At 53.5% G+C, this 23,986-nt stretch overlaps 1 protein-coding gene across 4 annotated transcripts in view; it reads right to left on the reverse strand.

The window, feature by feature from the left end:
* PTK7 (protein tyrosine kinase 7 (inactive)) overlaps positions 1-23,986 on the reverse strand; it is a 41,753-nt gene continuing 17,767 nt past the window's right edge. For 2 of the 4 annotated variants that reach the window (XM_053972877.1, XM_053972880.1), the window contains exons 2-20: positions 12,354-12,647; positions 11,703-11,805; positions 11,007-11,197; positions 10,233-10,380; positions 9,164-9,294; positions 8,684-8,950; positions 8,326-8,459; positions 7,799-7,934; positions 7,567-7,686; positions 7,272-7,421; positions 6,863-7,013; positions 6,275-6,402; positions 5,788-6,012; positions 2,580-2,735; positions 2,165-2,397; positions 1,539-1,619; positions 1,307-1,458; positions 1,054-1,232; positions 1-844 (exon numbers count right to left, since the gene is read on the reverse strand). In XM_053972877.1, coding sequence (XP_053828852.1) covers positions 684-844; positions 1,054-1,232; positions 1,307-1,458; positions 1,539-1,619; positions 2,165-2,397; positions 2,580-2,735; positions 5,788-6,012; positions 6,275-6,402; positions 6,863-7,013; positions 7,272-7,421; positions 7,567-7,686; positions 7,799-7,934; positions 8,326-8,459; positions 8,684-8,950; positions 9,164-9,294; positions 10,233-10,380; positions 11,007-11,197; positions 11,703-11,805; positions 12,354-12,647 — 3,140 coding nt within the window. In that variant the 3' untranslated portion in view covers positions 1-683. The remainder of the gene's footprint in view (positions 845-1,053; positions 1,233-1,306; positions 1,459-1,538; positions 1,620-2,164; positions 2,398-2,579; positions 2,736-5,787; positions 6,013-6,274; positions 6,403-6,862; positions 7,014-7,271; positions 7,422-7,566; positions 7,687-7,798; positions 7,935-8,325; positions 8,460-8,683; positions 8,951-9,163; positions 9,295-10,232; positions 10,381-11,006; positions 11,198-11,702; positions 11,806-12,353; positions 12,648-23,986) is intronic. The other 2 variants (XM_053972879.1, XM_053972878.1) reach the window with 2 other exon arrangements.

A 23,986-nucleotide genomic window follows, 5' to 3' on the forward strand; every position in this document is an offset into this window, starting at 1 on the left:
AACAAAAAAAAAGCGCCTTCTTTATTGAGAGCAGCACATAAAAACCCAACAAAACCCAACCCTTCTTGGCTGCGGTACCCTCCACTCAAGCAAACAAACTAACCCACTCTAGGCTGCATTCCAGTAACAGAAATACTATGGTAGGGAGGAGTCAGCGCTCTGGAAGAGGGAGACAGGGGGCTCTGCCCAGAGTCATAAGTACAAAAAAAAGGCACAGGGTAACTGGGAAAGGTAGTGAGCTCCTTCATATGCCAGGCACTTTGTGCTCCTGTTGGCTGGCCTGTCCCCATGGGGAAGGGGAAGGCAGGCATGCCTAGCACAGATGGACGGAGAGAGAGCCGGGCCAGGCCGGCAGAGATGGATGTGGTGAGCAGGGACGCCCAAGCTCTCGCCGTGGGAGGGGCAGCTGCACTCCATCCACACCAGCAGCCTAAGGGCACCGGGCTGAGCAGGCAGGGGGCAGGAGGCAGCAAGGGCTGTCTTTTGGGACCCACTGGGGAGGGGGCTGGGGCTGGGGTACACTGGCTTGTGCTTTGAGTCCAGCAGCTGCTGATGCTGAGCTGCTCGCTGGCGCATTGGGGTCGGGCTCAGCAAGGGGGGCTGTGGGAGTGCCAGGGGCTCCCCAGGCACATACAGACCCCTGTCCACCTCGCCACATCCTTTACCAGCAAGGGCTGGGGTGCTCAGGCTTTGCTGTCAGCTGGGCTGTCCCCAAGGGTGGTGACAAGCTCACTGAAGGAGGGCCGGTCCTTAGGGCTGGGGGCCCAGCAGCGCTGCATCAGCTTGGCCAGGCGGGAGGGGCAGCCCTCGGGGTGCGGGAGCTTCGTCTTTCCTGACTGCAGACCTGGCATGAAAGAAAAGTCCAAAGGGCCATTGGCAAAAGGTGTGATCCTCTCTGGGAGATGCAAGGAGAGCAGCAGTTCTCCATGCAGGCTGGGGAACTCAGCCTCCCCAGCAAGACCAGCACTGTCATACAGCCTGTCTGGCCCCCTTTACCACATGAAAAGCAAGTAGGCTACAATTCCAGGGACCAGTACAAGGTACTCCACATACCTGCTAAGACCTCATCATCTGCCAGTGGAGTGTAGGGCATCTCCCCATGCGTGAAGACCTCCCACATGAGCACCCCAAAGGACCACACATCCGACTTAGTGGAGAACTCATCTTCCAGCACAGCCTCAGGTGGCATCCAGCGTAGTGGGATCCAGGCCTGGCGGAAATGGTAGTATTCGCTGCGGGCAGGACAGGCAGGCAGTGAGACTGGTGCCATTTCATCCCCTCCCACTCCCCTGTCAGGCTCCCTGACCTGTTGTACACGTCCTTGCTGAGGCTCAGGGACGAGACCTTGACCTGCCGCTGGGCACTGACCAGGCAATTCCTGGCTGCCAAATCCCGGTGCACGAACCTGCCATTGGAGAGGTGCTCCATGCCCAGGGCCACCTGTGTGCAGAGAGACACCTGACCCCAGAGAGCTGTCAGCACTGGCTGCCCTCCTTAGGGTCCCCAGCCCCACAGCACTTCCAAAGCTGCACGGTCACCTTATGTTTGGTAGTGAGTGGCTGTGGCTTCAGAGACTCATCTTTGCTCTTGGAGATTCTCAGAAACTGCTTCAGGTCCCCCTGGGAAACAGACAGCAATTCAGAGTCAGCACCTTTACATACTGACAAGGCTCACTGGTCCCTGCAGTGCCTGGATGTGGCAGGCCCACAGATCCTCATCTCCTGATCCATGGTTCCTGCCTGTCTTCCTGGTCCCTGCCTTGTAGGGCAAGCCAGTATCTTGTTTTTGGGCTAAGATTAGGGCAAGTAGGCCTGAAATCTCTAGATTTTTTATGCCCCAAATTTATTTCTCTCCTACAAAGTCCAGACTCCTCACAGCCCTTAACATTCACAGCCATTCTGCAGCATGGAGTCCCACAGTTTAGCTTATATAGCCGAGTCCAGGACATAAACCAGAAATTAGGAGATTTTAGAGGAGAGTGTCACTTCCAGGTCTTGCAAGAGACTCCCATTCCCCTTGAAACTCCTCCAGAGGCTGGAAACAGCAGTAAGCTCAGCCTGGTCTCCTCACACCTTGGCTGCCCTGTGCTGCCAGCCTCTTGCCACTCGCAGCCTCCACAGCCACTGCTGCCATGTCCCTGCTCTACTGCTGGCAGGGCCCTTACCAGGTCTACGTACTCCAGGACCATGTAGTGTGGCTCTGCCTCACGGCACAGCCCCAGCAGCCGCACCACGTTGGCATGGTTCAGCTTCCCAAACATCTCTGCCTCCCGCCGGAAGTCCAGCTGCAGCTGCTCATCCCTCGTCTGCAGGCTCTTCACCAGCACCAGCGCTTCACCTTCACCATCTTCTGTGCCTTTGGCCTTGGCCAGGAACACCTCACCAAACTCCCCCCTGCCTGGAAGTGTAGACAAGCACACGGGAAGGCAGCGTGCATTAGGACAGCAGGTGTGCTTGACATTCCAGGGGCTGCAGAGCCCTCTGTACCCAGCACATCCTGTTTTCTGGCTGGGACATGCTGGGGTTTCAGCCACAGGTTTCCTGCTGGAGTGGGGACAAGGCCAGGGTGGCCCAGCATACCCAGGGTTGTGATTGTCTGCAGGTTGGAACGTGGAAAGTGCATCTTGTCAGTAGCGCTGTGGCGCTTGCTGGCCCCAGAGCTGCTGCCCAGGTTGGTCAAGGCCACTTCTTCCTGAATCTCTGCTGTCATCTGCCCATTCTGCAGCAAAGCACCGCCTGCGAGGGAAGCACAAACAGCTTCAGCATCCTGTCAGGCCACACAGTGAAAGTTATGCTGGGGCTCAACCCCTCCTGGGGCTCTGACACTCAAGCACTCCAGCCCCAGGCAGCAGAGAGGCCTGGCCTCAGTTTTTGCCCCATCTCTGGCAGCCCAGCAGCCACCTTTGAAATCAGATGCTGAGCAATGGCTTTGGTCCCAGAGCCAGCCAGCCCCATCTGGCCTTGTCCATCCCACTCAGTCATCCCCAAGCAGTGGCTACATCCAAACTACCATCAACAAAACTCTGCAGGACAGCAGCAGGAGATGGGACGGGTGAGGCAGAGGTGGAGCAGATGGACACTGCTCACTATAACCACAGTCTCTTGATACCCAAGAGACTTTCAAGTCTATCTGACATCAGCTGCTGCAGTCTGATGTCCCTGCTCCTTACTCACTTCCCAGCAAGCCTTGGGAATGTCCTTGGAAGTGCTGAACCTGTAAGACCAGACCAGTCTGGATTTTAACTGGCTGGGTTAAAGCACTGCTAGGAAGCAATGTCCTTGCAATCAGCCCCAGCAAGCTTTCTTCAAAGGAACTTCACTAGAAATTTCTCTAGCACAAACACAAGCCAGAGAACAGGACAAAACATGATCGCCTTGAAAAAGGAGAAAACCCTGCATTTTACAGGCAGCTTGTAGGGAAATGACTGCACAGATGGCAAACCTTGATTTTGAACGTGTTTACTGCTTGGATCAGACCTGGTTACTAGGAAGTGGTACTTTCCATAAGATGAAGGCAGGAGTTGGAATTTAAAGCCGGGAACAACCCTGAGCTAGGGTCACACATACCTCCAGCATCATTCTGTACTACTCCATTTCAGCTGCTCCTGGAATAAGCACTAGGCAAACAGCCACGCAATAGGAATTTTTAAACAAAATTAAGACAACCCAGCACGAGGTAACTCCAACAGGAGTCCCACTGCCTGTAGTTTCCATCACAGGCTGTTGGATCACAGTGTGTGCACATGCCTGCTTACAATGCACGTGTGCAAGACAGGTACCAGCACATCCTGAGCAGGCCTGGTCACCATGACAGGGACCATGGCTTTGTCACAGGTAGGACTGGAGTTGTGAACACTGAGATATGTTGACTTAAGAGCCATGGCTACTGACAGCTGTCTGCTCTCACATGGTGGAGTAAGATTTGCAAAGATAAAAGCAAAAAACACCACTTATCCTATAAAAAGCTGGATGCTCCTTACATTCTCCCTGTTTTTACACTCATTATCAGCAGGACTGTTTGACCCTGTGCTGTCTGCACACATGACTAATCGTGTCTCAAGACCACAAGCTTGAAGCCAAGAGGATAACACAAGACGATCACTGCAACTGTGCCAAAAAAATCCTGAAGGTTGCAGAGTGAGTGTGCTGCCACTAAGAGACAGCACCAGCAGGCAGCAACAAGAGACACTTTTGAGAACACACATTCCCATGTTTCATAGAGCCTGGACAAGGCACTTGCTAGCAAAGGGACAGGAGGCTTCGTTTATGTATCCAGCAGTCCAGAGGGGAACCAAGTGTAAGGAAGCTGCCTGCTTTGCCCACCTGCCTGCAACAGACACAGGAGCATCTCCTGGAGAAACAGACACAGCCATGCTGCCCTAGAGACACTAGCACAGAAATCAGTCCCCACAGCTATGAGCCTCCCCAAATGTATTCATCAATTAAAAAAAAGCAGCACAGTCAGCCATGGATACTGAGAGCAAGCTCTCGTTACAGAGGATGTGGCACACCAAGGATGTGACCTTGGAAAGTAACGGGATGGTTAGAAGTGCACTGATCCATAGGAAATCCATAGCAAAGATCCACTGCAAGTCCATGAAGAGGTTAAATCTGTCTGGATCCTGAGGGCACTGGAAAAGTCAGCTGGTGGTCAGTCAGGGAGTACTTGTAGGTACTTAGGCAGGTGCTGAAATACTTTGGGTCACCCAGCTAACGAGGGACCACATCAAAAAGAGGCAAAGAGCCAGTTTCAAGACTGTGGTGAATGGAATGACTCCACTAGAGCTGACTGCAAACACAAACCACTTCTCCAGAGAGGCTATGAAGTACCAAAAAGGTGCGTAGACATCTGGGAAGCTGGGTCTGCTTGTAAGAATGAGGATGCACCTGACAGCTAACCTGGTTCCAAATGAAGAGAGTAAGAAGAGGCAAACTCTAGCAGAAAAGAAATATAATAAAGACAGGCCAAGATAAAAATCTGAGACCACCTCAGAAACAATTGAAAGAAATTCTTTCCCAGGAAGGGGATGCTGGCGAGAGCCCGCTGGCACAGGTGAGCTGCCTGTGACTTTTCCATGGAAAAGTACAGTAGCGGCAGATGCAGAGCACAAAGCTGCTGAGATGCTCCTGCATCCCTGCTCCTAGGAGGTTCCCCACAGCCAGACTTCTCTTCTGGAGGTTTGGCTCTGTTCAAAGTGCCAATGCAAGGAGAAAGACAGGAGGCAAACCCAGCAGTTATGTTTTGCCAGGCCCTCACAGCAAATTGCACATATCAGGATGTGGCTGTGTGCTGGAGAACTGGGAGGGGGAACATCTGCATTTATGGGGAGTATGAATGGGGAGATCCAGGGAATTAGGGACAGCAAACTCAACTGCACCCCACTACTTACAAATCCTCACTGGACATAACAGAGGGAGTTCAGTGACACATCTTCCCTTCAGCACCAGGAGCTGCTGAGCTCTGATTTGAAGAGGCCAGCGGAGTACTACTATTTCATTACATTGCAACAGGGATCCTTCCCTCCCCTGGTACATGTGATCCCATGTGCAGGTGCTGGGATGCAGGAGCGAGACATAACTCAGCAGACAGAGATGACCATGATGTGAGGCTGGGATTCAGGTTTCACACTAACCTGTTTATTTCTCACCTGGCAGCAGGTCTCTGCCACCAGCCAAAAAACAGAGTGAGAGACCATGGGTTAGGAGTTGTCGTTGTTCCTATTCCCTGGAAGCTCCCTGCCCCTCAGCCCCTCCAGCACAGAGACAGGGCCAGTAGTGAAGCCCTTACCCTCAGGCGTACCGGCCTCACCGTTCAGACACTCCATTTCAGGCTCCTCGCCCTCTGGGTGCTTCTTCAGCCTCTTGGCTTTTCTCCTCTTCTTACAGTAGAACATCAGCCCCAGCACAATAATAATGTAGGCAACAGCTGCCCCCACTGAGAGCCCGATCGTCTGGATCATCTTGTAGGGTGTGTGGTTGCCAGGTCCCTCATCCTCTTCTGCTGCTGGCTTGTCTGTGGGGTAGAGAACATCCAACACATGGGGGTGTGGAGGGGTTTCCCAAATCCTGCTCAAGAATGTGCTGGAGGGATGTGCTGCTGCTGTGGCGACCTCCTCACCCAGCCACAGCATGCTGGGCACATCCCACAGCACATTCTGCTGCATTCCAATGGGAATGCTGCTGTTACTACCTGACAGGCACAACTAGGGCCAGAAGCAGGGCCTAGAACTGCCAGGGATTCCAGGTCATGTCCGAACACTGGGCACCTTCCTTACCTACAACATACAGGAATGCCTCCCGGTGCTTGATGTTGCAGCTGTTGCCAGCGATGCAGGTGTATTTCCCAGTGTCCTCAGTGGTGACGTCGTAAATCACCAAGGAGCCATTGGGCATGATCTGAATCCTGCCAACCACACACACAGAACTCTTTGCAAACACCAGAGGGCAGAGGCAGGCCTGGGGCACCTGCAGCCCCACCTCCCCAGGATGCCTCAGCCCCATGTCCCCACAGCCACCAGCTTCCATCTCCCCAGGATACCTCAGCCCCATGTCCCCACAGCCACCAGCTTCCATCTCTCCAGGATACCTCAGCCCCATGTCCCCACTGCCATCAGCTTCCATCTCAGGCTGTGCAACACTTAAGAACAGATGACTGCAGCTCAATCACAGCTTGGCAGGCTGTGGCAGAAAGGGAAAGCCTGGGGCTAGGAAGAGTCCAGGTCCTGGCATGTGGAGTCAATTATGTGTCCACCAAGCTAGGAACCCAGGATTGCACCACTGGCACCCTCCTACTGGGCAGGGATGAGGGATACTTGGGAATGTCCTGCTGTGCCACGTGTCAGTTTGGAATGGAGGTTGTGTACCTGGGCAGGAGCTTGCCAGGATCCAAAATCTTGTCCTTCCCTTTCCACTGGATGTGTGGTACGGGGTCTCCCTCTGCCTGGCACTGGAACATGGCTGTGTGGCCCTGGTACACGGTTGTGGGCTCTGGCTCCAGCTTGAAGGTGACGTAAACTGAAGGCAGAGAGACCGACACGAACCCTGTCAGCTCCTGGGAATGGTGGTAAGCTCCCACAAGGGGCCACGGCCAGCACGGTGGCACAGTGGCACAGGCCCTCCCAGGCTGCATGCAAAGCACTGACAAACCAGACAGCTGAGTGCCATGGGACACAGCTTGGGGTCAGGCCAGACACTGCTTTCTCTGCCACCTAGGCAAAGCCAGTGCAAGGCCAGCACAGCAGGAAACGCCCCTGCCTGCCACAGAGCCTTCACCTGCTACCACGAGCTGCACGGTGGCACGGATCTCGCCCTGTGGCCTGTTGGAGGCGATGCACGTGTAGTTCCCCGAGTCGCTCCTGCTCACTTTGTGGAATGACAGGATGCCAGCATTGTGGCTGACGTGGGACGGCAGGCTGCTCCCATCTGCAGGACACAAGAGGACAGATGCAGCAGTCATGCAGGATGCAATGGGCCACACTGCTGCTTCACCCATGCTGGAGGTGGGACAACATGAAGTTCCCACAGCCTCAGGTCAGAAGCAGGCATATCACAACCAAATCCCCCTGACCTGTCTTAGTCCACTGGATGGTGGGTTTTTCCCGGCCCGTGGCTGAGCAGGACACTGTAACCTCCTTATCAAACTCCATGCACTGCAGGGGCTGAGGTGGTGGGGTGAACTTCAGCTTCTCTGCAACAGACAGAGGGGATGTTTAGGCTCCCTCCCCGCCACAGGAGACCCTGGAGCTGGAGGTATCACACCTGCACCCACAAGGGAGGGACGCGAGGCGCTGTCAGCATACCCAGCACGTGCACCCGTGCGTATCCCTCGATGCTGCCTGCTGGGGTGCTGCTCACACACTTGTACATGGTCCCATCGTACACCTCCACGTTGTTGATGCGCAGCGTCCCATTCTCCGAGATCTCAAAGCGCGAGTCCTGCCCAGAGCGGGGGAAGGAGCGGGGCAGAAATGACGCTGTCACCAGCCCTAGGATTAGCCCTTGCTTGTAGCACTGCTGACACTCCACATGCCACACCATGCATCAGATAAACACATCCCTGCTGAGACCCACTCGGAGAATTGAGGCAAGCTGCAGGGACCTTTTTCTCGCCCCTGCCCAAAAAGCACAGGCCTGACTGCCAGCCAACTGGCAAGAGACAGCCAACTGTGCACCCACACATCAGTAGGATGGAGCCAGACCCAGGAATATGGCCAAAGCAGGGGTGACAGGGAAGCTGGGCCTAGGAACAAGGTGAGAAACAGCAGCAGCAGAGCAGGTGCCCAGCAGAAGTGCCCATGAGGGGCAGGGGCTTGCCTTGTCGCCTCACCTCAGAAATGGAGACGCCGTTGCGGTACCAGGTGACGGTGGGTTTCAGGGAGGCCTTGCTGAGGCAGTGCAGGTATCCTGGCTTGCTCTCCTCTAGCTGGCTGTCCTTGGGCATTTCCACCCATTTGGGTACCGCTGGGCACGAAGGCAAGGGGTTACACAGAGCCACTCACTACCCCTCTGGCCAGCAGCAGTGCAGAACAAAACACACAGGCAATGTGCAGCCAGCCATGGGGCCCCGCAGTTCAGCCACGAGAGGTGCCTCTCTTTATCAGTGAGGTTATGAGCCACTGCCCAGCTCACCCTAACCCCCTATCCAGCCCCTCTTCTGCTCCCACCCTTTTCAAAAAGTTTCCTACTAGCCACAGTGATGCTCAGCTCCTGTTTCTTCTCTCCAGCCTTGTTGGCAGCGTGGCACGTGTAGATCCCTGCATCCATCTCGGTGATACTGGTGAAAATGAGCTGCTCTGCCTCTTGGTACACCCTGCCAGCAGTGGGAACTCGTTCCTGGTTTCTCTCCCACCAGACCTGTGGTGTGGGTATGCCTTGTGGGGCAGTGCAGGACACACGATGGCCCTGGTTTGCTGTCAACACCTTCGGGGAGAAGGGTGCCATGTCTTCAATCTCTGAGAGGAACAAGAAACCACAGGGCTCAGAGGGCAAGAAAAGTAGCCAACCCACCAACACCATCATTCACAGGGGAGGCACTATTTAAAGGTGAGAGCACACCAACTGTTTGCTCCCCTCATCCAGACAAGCAATGATGAACCACTGCATGTATTGACCCACTGGAACTCTGGGACCCACTGCCCACCCTGTCACCAGCCCCAGGACCTCACCTGCCAGCCGCAGAGTTGCCTTCAGCACAAGAGTTTTCCCCCTCTGCCCATGGCCGACGCACTTATAGACACCGGTGCTGCGAGCCTTCACCTGGGTGATCAGCAGGGAGCCGTTGGCAAACACAGTGGTCCTGGGCACGTGGGGAGAGGAAGGGCTCAGTGGGCATCTCTGCAGGACATGTGCCACAGCTACAGTGCTGAGGTGTCCTGCATGAGCCCGTGAAACCAAGAGGTTTGCCATGCCAAAGCTTCCCACCACACATAAACAAGGAGATGGTTGGGACACATTCTTCATGGAGGAAATGAGCTCATAGAAGTCTTTTTCTTGGTGAAGAGCTGGCTCCCACCAGAAAATGCAACACCAAGCATGAGCCAGTTCTGGGAGCACAGAGAGCCAGGAGAAGGGGCAGGGGACACAAGGTGGCGCCCGGGGGCTGCCAGGCCGAGGGCAGCTGGCGCCCAGGTGGCACTGCTTGCTTTCCAGGGTCTGCAAGAGACACATCCCAGCTCCGGGATCACTGTCCCTGCTCTGCAGACTGCCCCATGCTTAGGCTGTCTGGGGGTCAGAAACACTCCTGGCTCCGGGGATCACCATGCAATTGGATATGGAAGTGCAAGAGAGCCATGGGCCCAGTGATTGCTGTGCAGATATTGGGGGCTGGGAGGCATTCCCAAGTTTGGGATCACCACATATTGGCATCTACTATCGGGACACATCCCTGACTGTGAATCGCCACAAGTGGGTGTCTGGAGCTTGAGCTTCCCTGGCTCCATAGAATCACCACATCTGGGGCTGAGAGACATCCATAACTGTGGGGCCATCATGCATGGGCATCTAGAACTGACAGATTTGTGTGAAGACAAACTGCTCCCTGAGTCCTGTTCAGGTAAATGCCACACACAAGGACCAAGTCCCTGCTAAACCCAGGCCAGTCAAGCTGAGAAACGAATCCCCATGGCCACTCTGATGTTGCACGCTTGCCCTCATGTACAGACAGGGTTTGACCTCTCCTGGAACACAGTGCCCCTCTCCTCCCAGCCCTGCCCACATCACTGGAGTCCCTATTACTTGGATCTGTTGGTGACAGGGCTGTCTTCAAAAAGCCATTCCTGCGTGGGAGGGGGCACAGCTGCAAACTGGCAGTCAAACATGGCCTCTTCGTTCTTGGTCACGATGAGGTCCTGCGGGACGATCACTGCCTGAGGAAAGCTCTCGTCTGCAATGGCAGAGACCACAGGAGGGTGAGAGGGACAAAGGGGCCTGTGGCGTCCCCATACCAGTGCTCTGGGAAAAGCTCAAAGAAGAGCTGGGTGCGCCACGCAAGCCCGAAGGAGGCAAATGTGCCAGCGAAGCTGGAGTCACAGACTCAGAGCCCAGGATTGCATGTGGGAGCTGCTCAGAAGGGGAAAACCCCTTCTGTTTCCAGCAAGGCCCTGAGCACACTGGTTCCTAGTGAACAGATCAAAGCTGACACTGGACGGCAAAATTCCTTTGTCCAGTTCCAAATACTCCTCTAATGTCGACAATTCCTGCCCTCCCTAGGTCTTGCCTCCAAAGGCCAACAGGGCATCTACCCACACGGCAATGACATTAGTAAAACCAGAAGTACCTATTGCCTCCAGGGTGCTCCATTACAAGAGAAGACAGCATAAATCTGCTCCAGAAAGACACAGAGGTGAATTAACACACACAGACAGGGCCGGACTCCAGCCTGGCCAGGATTTGTTGGGTCTGTCTCTGTCCAGAGGCTTTGCACAGAGGAAAGTCAAACTAGGCTGAGGTTCCCCCGCAGCAGAGGGGAGGCTGTGAGCAGGGCAGTGTGACAGCTGGGACACAACTCACCGATGACATTGAGCGTGAAGTTGTTGTGGCTGCAGACAAAGCCGACGGCACTGCGGGCGCAGCAGTAGTAGAGCCCGTTGTCATCGGGGCTGGCGCTCTGCAGGGTCAGCGTCCGCTCCTTGTTGCTGACAGAGTAGGTGCTGTGGCTGTCCGGGAGGGGGCTACCATCCCGAAACCACTGCCACGTGGGGCTGCAAGACAGGGGCGAGCAGGTGACTAGGGGCACGGCACCGTCAGGGCTGCCCCGAGAGCAGGTGTGCGGAGGAGACAGCCCAGAGATGGCCCATTTCCCTGGCTCTCCGTCCCCGCTGCTGGCCCCGACACAGACACGAAGCCATGAGACATGCAGCCAAAGTGGACGGGACACGACTGGGAAGCGACGGAGAGTGACTGCAGCACACCAAGCAGCTCAGCAGCTGGACTGTGACAGCCCATCCTTACTGTGCTCCTCGCTACGCGGCTCTGGGGAAGCCGTTTGCCTTCTCCCACGGCGCTCAGCCACAGGCTCAATCCTGCCTTTCGCCTTCCCTGACTCTACTGAATTCTTGCGGGAGAGAGGAGGGGAGGTGGGGGAGGAGCAGAAAGAAAAAGGTGGCGGGGGAGAGAGAGGGGGATAGAGAGAGAGAGAAGGAGAGACCACACAGCCAAGGTGCAGGGGCCCCTGGCAGGGTCCACTCCTCAGGAGGCAACCCTTACCGTGGGTGGCCATCGATGTGACACCGCAGAACCACTGTGGAGGAGGGCTGGATCTCAGTTACGCTGGCCGGCTGCTTCAGAACCACACTGCCTGTCTCAATCCCTGTGGGATCAAAGAATACCAACATAGCTGGCTCTCCAAACCTACAGAGCCCAGGTGGTGGTTACTGGTGACTCACTGATAACCAGAGGAGGCAGTAAGGGCACAAGCATGCTTAGAGATACATATGCCCTCAAGCCAGCATGGAGTAAAGAGACACCCACACTGCAGAGATCTCACTTTGCCCTGTGCAGCTGTTCTCTGAGGGTCAAGATGAGTTCTGAAAGGACCTGCAGTGCCCAGGACACGCTTGCTGCAGTAATGTCCCAGTTTCATATGCACAAACAGGAAAGGGGGCAGGAGAAAGCATCTCTGACAGCCTCAGGGACACCAGAAGACACAACAGGACTACAGGGCAGGACGGACACAGCAGCTGGAGAGGAATCCTACTTGAGCACCCCAAGCCATCCGATCCCTGTCTGACCCACACAAGCATTAGCCTGGAAAAACAATTTCCAGCCTCGGGCCCCCCCAAGAGAATGCTTTTCCCTGTGCACCGTGGGCAGCAGCAGGCCGCGGCGTGTGCCCGGCTGCCTTCGCCCCACACTCACACTTGATGTTGAAGGACGCGTTGGCTGAGCGCGCCTCCTCCCCGGTGAGCACGTTCCTCGCCAGGCACTGGAAGACCCCGGCATCCCGGTGCCGATCCACGGCAGCAAACTGGAGGTTGCTGCCTTCCTTGAAGCGCTGCTCCGTGTCCTGAACGGGAAGCCCGTTCTGCAGCCACTCGAACTCCACGTCCGCCGGCTCCTTCACCTCGCAGCGGAGGATGGCGCTGCGGCCGTGCAGGGCATCCTGGGAGTATGGCTCTTTTGTGAAAAGAATGCTTGCCTGGGTCCCCACGGCTGCAAGACAGAAAAGGGAGGGCATGTTTAGAGCAAGGGAAGGAGAAGAATGGATCAGGTAAGCATGTGCTGCTCTCAAGGGTCTCCAGACAGTCAGAGCCATGTTAGGAGAAACAGAGCTCAAAGCACATCTGTCTAAACTAATTGAGAGTTTTAACAGATCTGTGCTCGGATGCCAGCACAGCTGCTTTAAGACTGTCTGCTGCAATCACTGGAACAGGGGTGCCTGAGCTTGCCACAGCCAAGGAGAGCTCTCTGCTCCCTGGGGACAGGGGCATTAAGAGGGAGCTCCCACGACCTACTACTGAGTGTCACACTTCCAGCCTGAACAGAAAGGTGACTTGCGATGTATGAGCCAGGAAGGCAGCCACCAAAACCCTGGAGAACAAGCAGTTTCCTGGGCACTTGGACTGTTTCTTTGAGTGCTTCTTGTCCTGTTTTTTGGGATGTGTCCGAAGTTCCAGCCTTGCATCAAGATTGTCCCTGATCAGAAATACCACAGACTGTTTCTAGGTTTTCCTCAAAGTCCCTCTCCTTGGGACTATGTCTCTGACTCACCTCCACATCCCCAGCAATTACCCAGAGAAACACTGGTGTGGAACAAGGATTAACTATGTGAATAAACACAGCAGCTGCTGGAACACAGCACAAGAGGATGCAACAGGGACACCACAAACTTGCGCTGGTGACTCAGCCCACTCGCACGTTGAAGCAGAAACAACAAATTGCAATTGTCCTCAGGATCTGGTAGTGGCCTGAGGGGCTGGAGGCATCTCTCTACAGAGAAGGAAACCCCAAAGAGCCCTCCTTGACACACTAATGCCTGCCCAAGAGCTCAGGGTCCTGGGGACAGAGCAGCCAGTGCTTCCCTGGGCAGTGCCTGGCATGGCTGCTGAGGGTCCATGCTTGCACATTCCCAAATCTGCCTGCTGCCTGCCCACAGCCAGCCATGCAGGCGCTCTGCTCTGGTTACCAGCTAGAAAAGCAAGGGAAGAAAACAAAAGGCAATTCAGCACATGACGATGGCTCTTGGACTCTGTTACCAGAACCATGCTCCGCAGGGAAAGGGGCCAAGCCAGGCAGATTTTGAGCTTCTTAGAATGAAGATGAACAAGAACTGGTCAAAACAGTGTGCTCCCTCCACTGCAAGAGAGACAGCTTCAGAAAGTGGTTGCCTGGACAAGTTACATGAGCAGTATCCAAGTCCAGCTGAAAGCAGTTCCTCTTTTGACACTCAGCCACATCCTCCTACCTGACATTTCTATAAGACCCTGGTGAAGGGATACAATTTGACAACACATCTCAGTCAGACAGAACTAGGGATAAGGAATCCTTTTCCGAAAGAGACATTTTGAAGACCATCAAATTCCAGGAAGCCACATCTCAGTCAGACAGAACTAGGGATAAGGAATCCTTTTCCGAAAGAGACATTTTGAAGACCATCAAATTCCAGGAAGCCACAAAATCCCTTCCCATGCTGGAAAGCCTTTGGAGCCTGCTGCACAGCACAGGGGCCAAGGCAATACTGCTCATGGGCACTCCAGCGTCAGCCACACATTTCCTGCAGCGCTGGTCTGAGCTCCCCCACTCACAGCAGCAGCAAGGCACTGACACAGGCACTCAAACAGGGTTTCACACCTGTCCCAAACACATCAGCCAGGAGCAGGGGTTGAATTTTGCAGTGACCCTTCTGTCACTGAATTCCCAACTGAATTTCCTCTGATCCCAGAGCTGTGAACTCTGAATTTGGCTATCCTGACTTCTGCAGCAGAATAGCCACCTCCATGCATGTCTCTGGAACCTGCTGATGGTCCCGTTTTCCTGGGTCTCATACCGAGCCAAGTCCCATCAACATGCTGTGCTCCAAGGGTCAGCAAGTCCAAAGTCCAGTGAAGTCTCCATGGCCAGCTGCCATGTACCTCCCCTAAAGGTAGGAACTATCCATCAGTCTGTGACAGCTGTCTCATGAACCCGAGATGAAGACACCCCTCAAGGTGATACAACGTGCAGGAACATGTCACATCAGATCTGTCCCAACGAGAATACTCAGCAAGGCAGCAACCAGCCAGCCTCACTCAAATACAGCCATGTGCTCAATAGCCTAAAAGCTCCAGAACATCATGAGCTGAGCTCACACCAGAACAGATTGCTGGGTCAGACAGGCAGGAGGAAAGGTGAACAGAACAGTCAAATCCACTCAGGTTTGAACCTACAGGACCCAGGTCTGTCATTTTCCCCAGACAGGCCTCAGGACACCAGGCATATGTCCATCAAACCATTTTACCTGTATGGTAAAAAGCATGTGCAAAGTGGCAGGGTACACAAAGCTCATGCAGGAGATGGATTTATTCTGCTCTTGGAGTGTCAGCCTACTGGTCATGCTAGTGCTGGAGTTTGTGATGAGACACCTCTCTCTGAAGGTGCAGACCATTAGGGTATTAAGATGTCATATTTTAAATTACATGCACTTCTAAAATTAAATCATCAGCATTACCAATGCAACATCGAAGAGCAACAGAGCTGCTTTCACCCCACCACTGACAGCACAACTGCACTTTACTCAGCACTGATCATCTGAGAGCTTTAGCTGCCTCATCACATGCATCCTGCTGCTTCAGCATGCCCCATGTCCAGGTAGGAGGACACGGCTCTATGGACAGAGGATATGATGGTGGCTTGGCACAAGTCCCACATGGGAATCAGGGATTTTACCAGGTGTCAGGAAACACTGGGATCCAGCTCCCTGGTGAAACAGGATGAATTATTCATGTTGTTGTTTTCCATGCTGGGGAAATGGACACAACCATTTTAGCTCAAGCAAGATACCTGTGATGAACACCTCATGAGCACAGGTGTCAAGGCAAACTGGGATAAATATATGTTAAAGTGCAGCAAGAGCCACAAACCTGCGTTTTGACAATAGCATCCAAGGTGCCATCCGTGAACTGGCTACATATGCTGGAAACATTGTCCCAACCATGTAGCACATTTGGGCTGCAGGGAAAGACCAGGAGCAGCTAGATGTGGTCCAGACAGTTTTGGGGTAGAAGACATCAGAAGCCCAGAGCTGGACACAGTTTTTCACAGTACTTCAATCCAGAGCACCAGGGCCCAGCGTTTGGAAATGGGAACTGCTGCACAACCCTGGCCAAGGAAAAGGCTGCAGTCAGCAGGGTCCATGCATCCCCCCTCCACCTCCTGGGCTTTTGGGACAGAGGCTCAAGGAAGCTGTCTAAGGAGAGGGTTACTGCGTGGGATGCCATTATGTCGGAGTTTGGGTAAAACCTGTACAAAGCCAACAATCTCCACCTGTGCTGAATAAAGAAGAAAATTACTCTGTTCCACTCAGCAGCTGCAGGACCTCCCAGCTCTCCTGTGTGGCAGAGCCATGGCCATGTGTGGCTCAGCCACAGGAGGCTACCCCAGAGGAGAGAGCAGAAGGAACCCCAGCTCACACTGGACACCTTCCCAATAGCTTCTGCCGTGGTTTCATGAGCTCATCTGGGCTGGGACACATTGCTGGGAGCTGCTGAACAAAGCAAAATGATTCCCTTAGTGAGAGTCACCTCAAAAACTATCCAGCAATGCCACATCAGCCTTAGCAAGACAGAGCCAGTGCAGAGCTCTCCCCCAGCCACACAGCTGGGCCAGCCATGGCAAAACCAATGCCAGCATGGAGCAGTCCCAAATCTGTGTGCTGGCAAACATCCGGCCTCTGCATATGCATGAGACACAAGCCACCCCTGGCTGGGAGAAAAAGAAACCCTTCACACGTGTTTCTGGCCTAAAACTGTCTCAACTGTGGCTACGGAAAGCTTTTCAGGAAAGCTTCAGCCAGATTAGATAAACATGTTTGAAATGCAGCACACTTGAAAACACCCAGTGGTGTGCTACCCAAAGGATACTTAATTGAAATGCAAAACCCTCCTGTTGAGGTAATAGATAAAGGTTAAGTGAATTGTGTAGGGAGGTTGAATTGGTACCTACAGGTCCGAAGGGTATCATTCCCACACACAAAAAAGCAAATAATCTGCAGGGAGGGGACATGGACTAGTAAGATGCACAAAGATGGAGAGAAGAGCAGGCTCAGATCCCATCCTGGCTCTGAAATCATCCTTCTGGCAAAGATCTGAGTGCAGGAACACAGCATCCTTCAGGCAGCAGTACCCCTGCTCAAAACTAATTTCATTTTTTTTAGGGAGGCAAATAGCAGCTTCCCAGGAAAAACAGTGACACAAATAAATCTGCATTACCAGTTCTAGTTTCTAACAAGTGTATCTCAATTCACTTTTTTGTCTTGGGATGCCCCCAAGACTCAGCCACTGCCAGACTCCAGCCTGAGCACATGCAGAGCATTTCAGGGTGACAAATAAAATCAACAAAGCCATATCCAGTACAGACTTCTGAGCAGCCCTATGAAGTCAGTCACTGCTGTCTAAAGCTCTGCAGAGTAAGTTTTCAACCCTATGGGATTGCCAGGAAGCAAAGAACTCTCCACACATCTGGTAAAGGACACCCAGCCCCATGGTAGCCAATGCCCTCGAAGGCTGCCACAGCTTTAATGCAGTCATGTGGCAGCAGACTCAGCACAGACTGGGAATGTCTTTGGGACCATTCTTCAGAGCTAGAAGTGCTAGCTAGAATTCACTGCTTTAATGCCTCGGTGCCAGTTCCATAGGCTCACCTGAGGACACTCCAGCAGCCCAACACCATCTGGGTGCTGCAGAGCAACCGTGCAAGCTGGGGAGACCAGACAGCACATCTCCTGCCCTGCTTGACAGGCCAGGCTGCCTACATCTTGAAACAATCCAAAAATCATGGTCTCCTTGCCTAACGACATCGCTTGGGAATGCAGCCTCAACCACAAAGCCTTCAGTTGCTGCACAGCCTCAGATTCCTGCTGAGTCCACAGTCACCTCTCTCACCTACAGCCCCGCTGGGGAAGCAAGGCAGCTGGAAGCACGATGCAGTGCTCCACATCCCCAGCCCTGTGGGAGAGCCATGCTTCCATCCACCCCAAACTGCCCACATCCAGGCATGCCTAGCACACAGCTCCTGGGCACCAGCTCCTCTGAAATAAAAGAGCTCTGGACAAAGGACAGAAAGGGAGAAGAAGAGGATCCATTTCACTTTGTACCCAAGAGTTTACCAATCTCTGAGACACCACAGGATATGAGTAATCCCAAAGCTGCTTGCAACCAAACCAGGAACTAAAAGCATGGGAATGGGATTCAGGAGAGGGCTTTGTGCAAGTATAAGGTTTCCTGGTTTGGAAAGCAAGCCCAGCACTGTGCTGCTTCTGCAGCTTGTAGCCCAGCCCCACTCTCCAGCCAGGCCCCGGGAGCATTATTCTGCAGACTTGCTTCCAGGAGCACTTCAGCAAAATTCACCCCAGGTCAGCTCAGCCAGATGTGCAAGCCAATTTCTTTAATGCTCTGCACCTGGAACAGCAATTTAGAGGAGCTGCAATTCATCTCAAGTGCCCAGGACAGCAAAGCCCAGAGCACCCAAACTGCATCCAACCTTTCTCCCCAAAAGGGAACCATCCTCGTCTTCCCTGCCAGCAGGAGGCCTCAGACCTACCCCTGCTATGGAGGGGGGAAACCTGGCTTAAAGGAGACAAAGCCCAAAGACCCATAAGTATCAGGATGTGATGGAAGCAGCCAGCTGCAAAAACTGGCCTAGCCAGCTGTTCTGGCAGAGGACATGACTGGCCAGCATCTGTTTGGCCTCTCAAAGCAGAGTGGACCTCACATGCTCCCATGCCAGAGCAAGGAGCTCACAGCTGTCCCAGCTCCACCATGGAGCCAGCTCTTCTTGGGGCTGCACAACAAGTGTGCAAATCTCACAGGAGGCAGGAGCAGAATGTATCTACACCACCAGCTCAGCACTGAAGGAGAGAGAGTGTAACACACTGCTAAACATTTGTTCCCTGTCCATCTTCATTCATAGTTACCAAAGATGCCATGTTCCCTGGGAAGGCACTGCTGCAGCACACAGCTGGGAAGCCTGGTCCCCATGGCTCCCCAAACCTGCAGGGCCCTTTGCAGCACCGCAGGAGCACAGCAGTTCACTAAGGGCAGGCCCTGGGCCCCTTGCAGCAACCACACAGTGCACTTTCCTGCAGAAAGGAGTCCAGGGATACAGCTGGGAGAGAGCAAGCTGACCTGGCCAGAGATGCACTAGTCCCCACCACTTACAGCAGAAACAGCTGTGAATAGCAGGAGTAGCCTAAATCTATCCCCAGGCTGCAGCACTTCAGATTCAGACTGAAAGACCAGGATTAAGAGACCTTTTCACCATCTTTTAACTCAGCTGCCAACTCTGGATGTGTCAGCTAACTAAGAGACCTCAGCAAAGTGAGGTGGCAATGACAGCTTTAGCCCCCTCGGGATCCATTGTCAATACATGACCACCCCACCATATCCACACCGTGACCTTTATGCTTCTGCCCCTGCCACTGCTGAGACCACTGAAGAAACAAAGCCTCTGCAATTTGTGCAGCAGCAATACAGGCTATTGCTCTTTGATGAGAAACCACTAAGGAAAAGGAGGATTTGGATGAGCTAATGCACTCACTCCTATCTCGGTGCCACACTCGCTCCCAAATCTGTAAACCTGTAACAAGGCAAGGCAGACACAGGCAGAGCTGCCACTGCATCCCTCAGCAGCATGTTTAGCTGCTGCTAACCCCAAGCAAAACCAACAAACCAGAACCACAGCTTGGAGGGTGACTTGGCTCCCTGCAAGCCCAGGGGCAGAGCTAGGGGCCACAAGAAAGTCAGTCCCCAAAGGAAAAAGAGCAGAAGAGACTAAGAAGCTCACACTCAGGTCCCATGTCCCAAACACAGGACTGATTTATCACCTATTCTCTGAGAAAGACATCAGGCCACAGCAGAAGTGTGGTGTCAAAGGCAGCCATAGGCACATTTTCAGAAAAGACCATGACCTGTGCTCCATCCCAAGTCACAAAAAGCAAAACAGATGGTGTTAGGGCTTGGGGTCCTGGCCTCTCACAGGTTTTAATATCACACTCCCAGAAAGCAATATCAAACAGGTCTTGTCTTTAGGAGCAATTTAAACATCATTGTCTGCAGGCAGCAATTCCTTCAGTTGCCAAGTCCTCGGGAATGGCTCCAGCACTTAGGCTTTGCTTTTAGTCACTCTTGGATCAAAGAGCAGCAAACTCTGTGTTCAAGCCCTGGCTTGCTTCCAAAGGCTGGGCAATGAAATCACTGAGCTAGAGCATCCTGAGCTTGCTGGTCCAGAGGACTTGACAAGCCCTCTGTCAGAACAAGGCTCCACTGCCTGCAGGCAGGTTTAACTCCTCGTGTGCTGTGTGTGCACTGCTCAGCAGCAGCTCAGCCCATGCAGGCTTGGCAGCACTTCCTACAAGGGAGAAACACTCAAGACACTGAAGTGCTGCTAATGCTCAGGACTGTAACTCTCACCTGACAGCCTTTTCTTCCTGCTGCAGCAAGGCACAGCTTGCACAGCCCCTCAGCCCACATGGAACCTAGGACCCATAAGGCTTGATATATCTCTCCTGCTCTCCCTCATCCCCATCCACAATTGTCATCCTAAGGTATTAGCAGCACTTTGCTTGCCTGCAGTGCCTGGGTTCCTTCCAACCCAGCCTTCACTGCAAACAGCCACATCTGCAGAGCAGCAAGCCAGCCCTCTCCAGACCAGGAGAGCCACAAAGAGCAGCAGGCAGTAAAACCACTCACCTGGCCTCCTGTCCTGTCCTCTCTGCCACCTCTGGATCAGCCAAGCATTTTGTACCTTGATCCCATCTTCTGCTCCCCATCCTCTGCAGCCCACAGGACACAGACTGCCACAGAGCAAGCAATGCACACCAGCATCTGCTCTTTGTCCCTGCGAGGCTCTCAGCGAGCACAGGGCCCCATACAGACCTCCCATTCATGTCTCCAGCAAGCCATGTGTTTCCTGGCACAGCTCATTATGAACACGATCGTATAAAAGCAGATTTTTGGCATGCCAGAACAGGGAACGACACACGGGTCAGCTTTTCCTCTCCTCCTGGTCACAAGCACAGAGCCAGCAGGCTCACTTGCACCAGCTGAAGCCATAGAAGCAAGCAAGGAAAATCATGAATGCTCAGTAAACGTGAGCAACCCCTGCTGCCTCCTGGACTGGCCCCTACAGCCACAAAAAGCAGCTGCTGGGAGCATGCCTGCTCCACACACAGCCTCTTCCACTGCTTAGCAGATACTGCAGGAACAGCAGCCAAGCCAAACACCCAGAGATATTCGCATCTCCAAATTATTTCCAGCCAGTGTGTTCCTCCATGCCAGAGGTTCCAGTCGAGAAAGCCTCTCAGATGGGTAGACTTGCAATAAACCACCAGGCCAGATGGAAATGGTTTGATTCAGGCAAGGAGCTCTGAACACAGCAAGCAGCACAACATCTGGAAAGTCTTTGGGCACTCATCATATAAGGTTTTTAAAACTACATCTTTTCCCACTCCAGTTAAAGTAAAATCAAAAACTCACTCTGCACCCAGGAAAGCAATCATGGGCACAAAGCAGCACTTCCAAGAAATGCTCTAGAGTGGCTTTGGCTTCACAAGGCAGGAGAAACTGGACCAGTACCTAGGAGCTCCAGGTGGTGGATCTAGATGATTGGGAACTTGGGAAAGCATAATCTATTTGCCCCTACGATTGTATCACACACCTGGATCCTCCAGCTCTGCTGTGAGTGTGGGTCTGCTCAGGTGGCCACTGAACCTCTGCTTTTGTGGCAGTTCACTCCAGATTTGCAAGAGACATAATGCCTGCACACCACCACTGAGCTCACTCCAGGTGGCCCACAGCACCTCTCTCTACTGCATTCTGTGTGGAGCACAACCAAGCAAATATTGACCAACCAATTCTGCCCTTCAAACAAAGCTTTAGAATGGGAAAAAAACCACACCAAAACCAAAACAAAAAAACCCCAACAAACCAAAACAAAAAAAACCCAGCCCCCCAAAAAAAGAAACCAAACAAAAAAAAAAAAAAAAACCAAAAAACAACCAACCAAAAAAACAAAACCAAAAACAAACAAACAAACAAACAAAAAAAAGGGGAAAAAGCAGCAACCACTTAGCACAACTCCCATTAGCTTCCCAAAAACTGTTCAGAGAGGCTGCAAGCTCTGGGGTATCCCTACCCTTCCAGGCCCAGGATCCCATATATGGGAACAGCCAAGCCCAGTTTCTGAGCATTTATCAGAAGAAACCAGAACAAAGCCACTGGTGTTTGAACAGTGAATCAATTGCTGGAGCAAATGCTAAGGCAGCACTGCCAGTGATGTGCTGGGGTACAGCTGGGACCTGCGAAGAGCTCACTGCCACACACAGCAGGGTAGCCTCTGCTGCACACAGCCCCATCCCAAGGCAGGCAGGTACTGCTCACAGATCTGTTGCAGGAGAAAAGGCCATTAGAACTGACAAAAAGGCTCAGCACAAGGACACTGAGCCCAGGAAACCAGCTGCAGACTCTTGACAGCTGCCAGCACGTGTCAGGATAGCGAGGCTACCCTGGCACTGACTTCACTCGCCCAGTTTTAAACTAGTTTGGGGCTTCCCTGCCTCTGTTCCTCATCCTGCCCTTCCTACTTCCCCAGTTCAGACCCTCTGAATCCCAGTCCTCTCCCCAGCCACACATCCCACAGGCTTGCTTCTTCCAAGACCATCCCAAGCTCAGTTTCCTAACTCTGCCATAGGAGCTCCCTGCCTTCACCTTTATATACCAGAAGTGAGCAGAGACTCTGCCTTCCTGTGTGCCCAAAGCCAGGCAGCAGCCAATCCAAAGCAGCAGAATGTCATGATACCCTCTGAAAGCAGGGACAGGTGGGTGGGGAGTGAGGGAAGAACTAGCTGCTACGTTGGCAATGAACAAGAACAGCAAACAGGGGTGCTACTCTGCAGCCACAGAGCAATGGGAGTATTTCGGGAGGTTCCTACTCATTCTCAACCCAAGTAGGGCTGCTGTCAACCAACACCCCACTGCAGGCTGACCTGATCTTGTGGGGCAGACAGCATGTCACACAGTTTGTCTCCAGGGCTATGGGATTTGCTAGTGGTCCTTATGGAGAACATGTCTAGGCTGAACTGAGAGCTGAGCTTTGCACCACAGTTTCTCCCAACATTTCAGCACCTCGTTCAAACAGAAAAAAGCTGGAGCAAGAGAGGGAACTCCCCATGGTAGCCAAGCTTCTTGGCTCCCTGAAACTGCTGGGGCTGCTGAACCAGAACAACTGGCCTTGGAGCTGCAGGAGTTGCCTGTCTGCCCTGGGAGCACGTTGACACTGCTCCGAGCCATGCTCGGCTGCGCCCGTGCTCCTGGCACCTGCTGCAAGAGGGGGCACGGGCATCCCCAGAGGACACTGCACCAGGGAAAGAATGCCATTCTTTCAGGTCACTGTGTGGTCCCAGGCCCCTAAGAGAAGTCCAGATACCCTGAGCAACCAAGCCATGAGTGCAGCGCTGCAGTGGAGCTCGGAGAGGAACAGGGCAGAGATAGCAGCCAGATCACCACTTCTCCTGCCCAAATACTCAGGGCACAGCTGGTGCTGGCAGCACCACTTGGCCCCTGGCCCGTGGAAAAGGAAGCTTTGGCTGAGTAAGTGGGCCCATACCTGCTTGCTGGGCATCACAGGCAGTGGTGGCCATGGGACTCCCAGGCCAGCATCTTTGTAGCAGATAAAGAGAGACAGAGGAACAAGTGAGACAGGAGGCCTCAAGCCCAGCCCACAGGAGCTGGGAATCCTGCTGGCTCAATGAAACCATCTTCAATGGGGCATCAGCCAAGGGCTCCTGAGCAGACATTGCCAGCTGCACTGCCAAGCCCCAGTGAGAAACACGAATGTTTCAAGAGCGACTCAGCACCACTGACAGACTTGCTGCACCCACCGGTCTTGCCAACCAACTCTGCCAGGTTTGCTCTGAGCCCTTGAGCAATTCCCTGCTTTCCTCGTAAACACCTGATGTTTGCTGCTGGCAGGAGCCACACTGATCTGAAGGCTAAGCTCTCTGGCCAGCACAGCAGAGGTACCGCACTTTCCTCCCACCAAAAGAAACACAGTAGAAAGATGCCAAGGGGAACCAGGATGCTTCCTGTGCAGCGGCCTTGAAGGATGATGCTTCCCGCACAATTTAAGCATGGGCCATGTGAGAATGAAAATGTCTTTACTAAGCAAAACTCCTGTTGGCAGAGGAGAGCCCAGGCAGTGTTGAACAGGCAGGAGGGTCCTGCCAGCCGGGAAGAGCTGTGACAGGGCTGGCTCATCACTCCTTGCCCCAGGGCTGGAGGCAAGGCCCAGTGGCAGTGAGG

This window comes from Vidua macroura, chromosome 3 (genome assembly GCF_024509145.1).
Source record: "Vidua macroura isolate BioBank_ID:100142 chromosome 3, ASM2450914v1, whole genome shotgun sequence".
Classification (NCBI taxonomy): domain Eukaryota; kingdom Metazoa; phylum Chordata; class Aves; order Passeriformes; family Viduidae; genus Vidua; species Vidua macroura.